Source organism: Muntiacus reevesi, chromosome 9 (genome assembly GCF_963930625.1).
Source record: "Muntiacus reevesi chromosome 9, mMunRee1.1, whole genome shotgun sequence".
Lineage (NCBI taxonomy): Eukaryota > Metazoa > Chordata > Mammalia > Artiodactyla > Cervidae > Muntiacus > Muntiacus reevesi.
In genome coordinates, this window is record NC_089257.1 from 10,567,700 (window position 1) to 10,576,180 (window position 8,481).

The following is an 8,481-nucleotide window of genomic DNA, read 5'->3' on the forward strand; positions in this document are numbered from 1 at the left end:
ATAGCATAGAATACTGGGACTCACCCAGTTCAATATCAATAAAATAGTGTTTATTATATGTTTTATCTCTTGTAAATGCATGTATAGCTTAAAAATTATTTGTTTCTATTTGGGACCTATTAATTGCTCAGTGCTTTTATTTTTACACTTTGATTTTAAATTCTCTATTCGTTTTATTGGATTTAAGTAAAATTTAGAAGTTATATTCCATGTATATGTATCCTTCACAGATATATAATATTTTAGCATATGAAACATATTTTAATCAGTTGATAAAAGATGCTCTGAAATTACACCATATCCATGTAGTCAAACAAAATATACCTGAACATTTTGGTAAATTAATTAGTTTTTTCTGTGTATGTGTGGTTCAGAAGTAACTTTACAAGTTAATGCTGTCACTAAATGCTAAATCTGAGATTTCAATGATTTCTAACTTCAAATAAGGTTCTTAATTTCCCATAATTGTTTTATTTCAAGCACATTAATTAAGCAAAGGTTAGTTGTAATGTCACTGAAATGTCTCCTGTACCTAGCAGTTAAATTATGTTTTGTGATGGAGTCCTTGCCAGACTCCCTACTGGTCCATTTTTCAAAATTTGTTTGCATATTTGTATTTATTTTCTCTACCAAATTCCTGTTTTTTTATCTTATTTTCTAGGGTAAATATCTTTGTATATATTTCATGGATTTGAGAGAGAAAGAGAAAGAAACAGGAAGAGAAGGAAAGTAGGAGAGAGGTTTGGAGAGAAAAAGAAAATAGAATTTTTAAAGTTTAAGGTAATATCATCAGATGCTCCAAATGTATTAATACATATTTATGTTTTAAATACTAATGCAAATTAATTAATACTAATAAAATTAATACAAATTGATGCTTTATGGACTATTTTATTAATATAACAACTCAAACCTAATGACACATTATTATTTTTGTCTCTGTGTTCTCATGGTTATTACATAAGCTGTATGCATTTATACAGAAATCAAAATTAATTGTGTTATTTTTTCACACTAGTCTTTTGTGAGAATTAAATGAACAGTTTTTGGTGTGGTAAACTCATGCCTGTATTGTTTTTTAATCCCTAAGCCATATCTGACTCTTTGTAACTCCATGGACTGCAGCCTGCCAGGCTCCTCTGTCCTTGGGATTTCCCAGGCAAGAATACTGGAGTGAATTGTCATTTTCCTCTCCAGGGGATCTTCCCAACCCAGGAATAGAACCCGGGTCTCCTGCATTGGCAGGCAGATTTTTTACCACTGACCAACCAGGAAAGCCCTTAAACTCACATTTATCAATCTATTTATTTTATGCATTAGAAATGTCTTCTACATGGATTTATGGAAACATTTCTGGGAGAATAAAGACGTGACTTTCTTCTAACAGCAAACTGAAGCTTTTTATTTATTCTTCCTGAGCTATGGACAACTAAATTCAGTAAAAATGTAGCATGTTTAACATCATAAATATAAATTATATAAATTATTGAATTCAACCTGATCCTGTGTATGGCAGATTTCTCACTACTTTAAATACTTTTTTTAATTTTGACAAGCTGAAGGAAAAACAAAAGTTAACATGCCAAAAATTTGCCCCTTAAGGTGATGAATCCAGTAATTAATTTTGCTTCAATAACTAAGATTTCAGTTCAGATACAAGAATGTCTTTAACTTTAAAAAAAAAAAGTCATAAACTTCCCTTTGTCCAATCCCACCAAGTAAGAAACAGTGTAATAACGTTGGGGGGAAGAAGGAAACCCCATAAGCAACTATAATGTAACAAAAGAACATCCACTATTTGTTTTTGACTGAAATATATTTCAAAAATATTTCCAAGGGCGTGCAAAGATAATAACATGAATTGAGAAGCTCCTTACTTGTTACTAATAAAATTTGAAAGTCAATACCAGTATGAGAAGCTGCAGAGGTCAAAATGAAAAATTTAATAATATGTATTTTTAGAAAAAAAATCATAAAATCATATTGCTATTGTTTTCAAAAAGAGTACATCTCCAAAATATAGTATGTTGTTCAGTTCAACACTGGTTTTGAATGGAAGCTAATGGAATAGGAAAATTGCCAGAAAAATGATATTAAATTATTTTACTTAAACAGGCAGCTCTGTACAATAAGTTGAAATATGTTTCACTGGTGACATTTTCTATTTATCTGGAAGACTTAAGTAGTTTTTATATTATTTTCTTATTTAAAGAAAATCCAAATCTTGCTGTGTGTGCTTACTTACTTCCATTTTTACAACTGCAAATGTGAAAAGTCATGTTGAGGACCTGTAGCAAAGCTAGCATGTAGTTATGTACTTTCCACAATGACATTTCTATATTGGAAGAATTAGACATTAGACATTCTATATTGCATTTATTCATGTCAGTGGATTTTAAAACATGAAAACATATGGTGAAGAATGTAACAAACAAACAAAAAAAAAACTGGAAGATAAACCACTTTAATTGACGTGGTATTTTAACATGACTAACTTAGTCAACAACTGAATGCAATAACTTGTAATGTAATCCCATTTTAGGGAGAAAATTTAGCTTAGACTTTATTTTAATGAGGTAGTACTATTAAAACTAAAACCATTTTCCACCCCAAAAATACTAATGATAATGGAAGGATTGATAGAAAGAAAAATACATATAATATTGATACAGTTGACTTTGAAAGACATGCCCCTGCAATGAAAATGAAGTCTATCGGAAACAGGGCTCAATATGAGCATGGTAGGGATGCTGTTTGTACTTTGTTCACTGTCCTGGACACCGAGCCCGGCATCTACCAGGGCTCACAGCGCTGAAAGAGTCAAAAAAATCAGGCAAAGCTGAGTCAGGACCAGGCCTGCAGGGAAAGCCAGGAAGACGTGGTGGAGCCTAGCTTGGGACGAGTTCCAAATGCCAGCCAGTCCTACGTAACTCTCTGAGTTGTGCTTGTCTTTTGTCATCCTTGAGAATTAAGTGCAATCCTGGTAAATGCTAGTGCCTAGTCTCTGCATTCTGTGGTGAATTATTGAATGAATTTACTATCCATAAGTTCAGTTCAGTTCAATTGCTCAGTTGTGTCCAACATGGTGCGACCCCATGGACCGCAACATGCCAGGCCTCCCTGTCCATCACCTGGAGTTTACTCAAACTCATGTCTATTAACTCTGTGATACTATCCAACCATCTCATCCTCTGTCATCCCCTTCTCCTGCCTTCGATATTTCCCAGCAGCCGGGTCTTTTCAAATGAGTCAGTTCTTCACATCAGGTGGCCAAATGTTAGAGTCATTGCTTCAACATCAGTCTTTCCAATGAACATTCATGACTGATTTCCTTTAGGATGAACTGGTTGGATCTCCTTGCATCCAAAGGCCTCTAAGGAGGCTTCTCCAACACCACAATTCAAAAGCATCAATTCTTCAGTGCTCAGTTTTCTCTATAGTCCAACTCTCACATCCATACATGACTCCTGGGAAAAACATAGCCTTGACTGGACGGACCTTTGTTGACAAAGTAATGTCTCTGCTTTTAACACACTGTCTAGGTTGGTCATAACTTTCCTTCCAAGGAGTAAGCGTCTTTTAATTTCATGGCTGCAATCACCATCTGCAGTGATTTTGGAGCCCCCAATAAATGAAGTCAGCCACTGTTTCTACTGTTTCCCCATCTATTTCCCATGAAGTGATGGGACCAGATGCCATGATCTTAGTTTTCTGAATGCTGAGCTTTAAGCCAACTTTTTCACTCTCCTTTTTCACTTGAATCAAGAGGCTCTTTAGTTCTTCTTCTTTAGTTCTTTCTGCCATAAGGGTGGTGTCATCTGAAAATCTGAGGTTATTGATATTTCTCCCAGTTATTGATGTTCGATCCAGCTTTTACTTCCTCGAGCCAGAATTTCTCATTATGTACTCTGCATATAAGTTCAATAAGCAGGGTGACAATATACAGCCTTGACATACTCCTTTTCCTATTTGGAACCAGCCTGTTGTTCCATGTCCAGTTCTAACTGTTGCTTCCTGACCTGCATACCAATGTCTCAAGAGGCAGGTCAGGTGGTCTGGTATTTCCACCTCTTTCAGAATTTTCCAGTTTGTGGTGATCCACACAGTCAAAGACTTTGGCATAGTCAATAAAACAGAAATAGATGTTTTTTTCTGGAACTCTTGTGCTTTTTTGATGATCTAATAGATGTTGGCAATTAGATCTCTGGTTCTTCTGCCTTTTCTATATCCATCTTGAACAACTGGAAGTTCATGGTTCACGTATTGCTGAAGCCTGGCTTGGAGAATTTTGAGCATTACTTTGCTAGCATGTGAGATGAGTGCAATTATGTGGTAGTTTGAGCACTCTTTGGCATTGCCTTTCTTAGGGATCGGAATGAAAACTGACCTTTTCCAGTCCTGTGGCCACTGCTGAGTTTTCCAAATTTGCTTGCATATTCAGTACAGCACTTTCACAGTATCCTATTTTTAGTATTTGAAACAGCTCAACTGAAATTCCATCACCTCTGTTAGTTTTGTTTGTAATGATGCTCCTAAGGCCCCCTTGACTTCACATTCCAGGATGTCTGGCTCGAGGTGAGTGAGCACACCATCGTGATTATCTGGGTTGTGAAAATCTTTTTTGTATGGTTCTTCCGTGTATTCTTGCCAACTCTTCTTAATATCTTCTGCTTCTTTTAGGTCCATACCACTTCTGTCCTTTTTTGAGCTCATCTTTGCATGAAATGTTCCCTTAGTATTTCTAATTTTCTAAAAGAGATCTCTAGTCTTTCCTATTCCATTGTTTTCCTCTATTTCTTTGCACGGATAGCTGAGGAACACTTTCTTATCTCTCCTTGGTATTCTTTGAACTCTGCATTTAAATTGGTATTTCTTTCCCATATGATCTGTGTATTTCCTCTTATATAGAATAAAATGATAAGAGGGAGAGAAATGCACCGGCACAAAGAACGTAACAATAGCAACACACATCTGAACACAAACGTGAGGTCTCTGAACCACAGAGTGGCAGTAGACTGCTGCCAGTGCAGAGATCTGAGGTTGGAGCAGAGTGCTTAGCACTGGAGTCCGAACCAATGAGCCCATGGAACATGACACAGGAGGAGACGAGCTGTGGTTTTCCTGTTGATCAGATTGTGCTTGCTTAAGCTAGTCATATATAATTATCATACTACTAGTGACTACAACTACAGAAACATAGCCACTTTCGATTATATGTTAAAAAAGTTGATACCGCATATTTTAAGGTAAAGAGCCCATGCCTATGGGACTGTGTGTGTGTAAATATATGTAGAGCATATACCAATATACATAAGTTAAAATCCTAAACCTCCGTACTTCAGAATGTGACCGTTATAGCAATGGATTTTTCATGGATATAATTAACTTGAAGTCTTTAGTTGTTCTTGCTAAATCACTAAATCACTTTAGTTGTTCTTGCTAAAGTCACTAAATCACTTCTGACTCTTGCAGCTCCATAAACAGAGAAGCTTGATGGACCCCATTGACTGTAGCCCACCAGATTTCTCTGTTCATGGGCTTTCCAGGCAAAAATACTGGACTGTGTTGCCATTTTCTTCTCTAGGGAATCTTCCTGACCCAGGGATCAAACCCACATCTCTAGTGTCTCCTGAATTGGCAGGCTGATTCTTTATCATTGCACCATGTGAGAAACCATAATTCTATGTACTTCTCGTCAATGATTTATAAATTTAAAAGATGCATAATTGTATTTGTTTTCTCTTATTTACAGATAGTTTATTTTTCCTATATTTGTGTTTATTTTTCTTTAAAACTAAAATTTTAAAGCTCAACATTTATTTTTGTGATGCTGATTTCTGTTTAAGAATCTCTTCAATGCTGAATCATACACACACACACATACACACAGACTATTCAACAACATATTTGCATAGTTTGGATGTGCAACTATAGCTAATATCAGTGAACATGGTTTAGTTTTGATATTTAGTAGAAGAAACTGTATGAATAGCACAGAGGAGAGTATCCCAAACAGGGGAAATAAGAGCAGAGTCATTGTATAGGAATAAATATAATAAGGGCTTCCCTGATGGCTCAAATGGTGAAGAAGAACCTGCCTGCAATGCAGGAGACCCAGGTATGATCCCTGGGTTGGGAAGATCTCCTGAAGTAGGAAATGGCAACCCATTCCAGTATTCTTGCCTGGAGAATCCCATGGACAGAGGAGCCTGGTGGGCTATAGTCCATGGGGTTGCAAAGAGATGGAGACAACTGAGCTGCTGGCACTTTCAAATACAGGTAATATAGGTAATATAGGTAACACAGGTAATATAGGGAGGGTTCTGCACAAGAACTTTAGAATTATAATTTATACTTAGCCCCAATTCAGACAAGTATCGTTAGGTTGGACTCTCAATCTCAGAAGGTTGTCTTGGATTTAAAAATAAGGATGCTCCTTTAAGAAGAGAATGAGTTTGTGCAAAATTGTGATTAAAAGTTAATAAATACCAATGAGTGAAAGCAGGAAAGGAGAACACTACATCTTAAAGTTGTTTCTGAAGGACACATATCCTTGCAATGAAAATGAGGTCTATTGGAAACAAGGATTAAACTTGCATGTAGGAGAGACCCCTCCGTAATGAGGTTCTTGGGCCTGAGCACGAGGAGTGGGGGTTTCTGCAGGGGCATATTGGAGTTGAAAGGGCCCAAGGGAAAGAGAACTAAAATCTGAGTCACCACCAGACCTGTAATCAAATCGATAAAGGTGGTTTGGGACTCAGTTGTGGAAAGAGCTGAATACACAGGCCAGTTATACATTACTCTCTGAATTGTGTTTGTCTTTTTTTAATGTGTGATCTTGATAAATGTCAACACCTAGACTTTATTTCCTGTGAGAAATTAAAGATTTGTTTAGCACTCCAGCTCTGAATGGAAGAAACGCACCCTTACAAATCAGCAGTGCTAGTTAACACCAGGGATTTGAGCGTGTTGTCCATGGTCCCCAGACCACAGACTGGGGTTAGATCGCTGCCAGTGAGTGAGTCTGACAGATCAGGGTACTTTGAGATGAATTCAGATACCAATGACTCCATGGTATGGGATCATATGAACTACGGGTTTGCTATTGATTATTGGCATTTGATCAAGCTCGTCAGGTAAAATGTTAATTACAATTGTGAACACTGGGAACTATACATTCAAATTATACCAAGATGAAAGAAGAAAAGAATACATAATATGTTAAAGTTACATCTGCAGATGCCTGTGTGTGTTTGTGTTATATCAATCAGCATGCTTTTATATACAAATGTATATAGGTGTGTGTGCATGTGTGTATGAGTGTGTGGACACCTCTACCAATAGGATAATATTAAGGTGCAAATGGATGATACAATTTTTCTGCATATAAAAATAACATAGATAGAAAGTTAGCTATGAGGTTTATATTAAAATATCCAGGAAGAAGAGACGTATATTAATAAACAAAATATTTTTTTCACCATATCTTCTTGATATTCTCTACCTAACCTCACTCTCAATTTTTTAATATTTACTCTGAAAATGTACTTTATTGATAAACCAATTTTTCCCAAACACTTTTTTCATTGCCTCTTTTACATCTTTGTTCCTTAAACTATAGATGATGGGATTCAGCATTGGAATCACGACACTGTAAAACAGTGACACGATCATGTCATGGTTCAAGGCATAGCTGGAACTTGGTCTCACATACATGAAGAGAACTGTACCATGACAAATAGACACTCCAGTTAGGTGAGAACCACATGTAGAAAAGACTTTCCTTCTCCCTATAGCAGATGGCATCCTCAGAACGGCCAACAGGATGAAACCATAGGAGATGAGGACACTCAGGACAGTGACTATCTCAATGGAGCCCACTAAATAGAAGAGCAGAAGCTGGTTTGTGTGAGTGTCAGAGCAAGAAATAGCCAGGAGGGGAGGGATGTCACAGAAGACATGCCTGATTTCATTGGAGGCACAGAAGGAGAGGCTGAAAGTAGTCACGGTGTGTACAGAAGCATGCAAGACGCCACCAACACAGGAAGCAATGATGAGGGACGCATAGACCCTGGGTCCCATGCTGGCTGAATACCGGAGGGGGTGGTAGATGGCCACACAGCGGTCATACGCCATCGCAGCCAAGAGGAGGCACTCTGTGGTCCCGGAAGTAATGCAGAGAAACATCTGTGCTGCACACTCAGGGAAGGAAATGGCTTTGCTCTTTGACATAAGATCTACTAACATTTTGGGGGTGACTACTGAGGAATAGCAGGCATCCACAGATGAAAGCACACTCAGAAAATAGTACATGGGGCTGTGGAGCCGGCAATCCCCAATGACTAATACAATCAGTCCTAAATTTCCAATCAATGTGGAGAGGTAAATTGCTAGAAACAAGAAGAATAAGATGATTTGCAGTTCAAGATTGTCTGTGAAGCCTTTCAGTAAAAAGGATGTTACTTCGGTGACATTCTTCAT

At 37.2% G+C, this 8,481-nt stretch overlaps 1 protein-coding gene across 1 annotated transcript; it reads right to left on the reverse strand.

Annotated features, from left to right (window-relative positions):
- Positions 1-7,524: 7,524 nt before the first annotated feature.
- On the reverse strand, positions 7,525-8,481 carry LOC136175569 (olfactory receptor 5T2-like). Its single transcript, XM_065945835.1, has one exon. It carries the CDS (start codon positions 8,479-8,481, stop codon positions 7,525-7,527), a length of 957 nt encoding a protein of 318 aa, XP_065801907.1.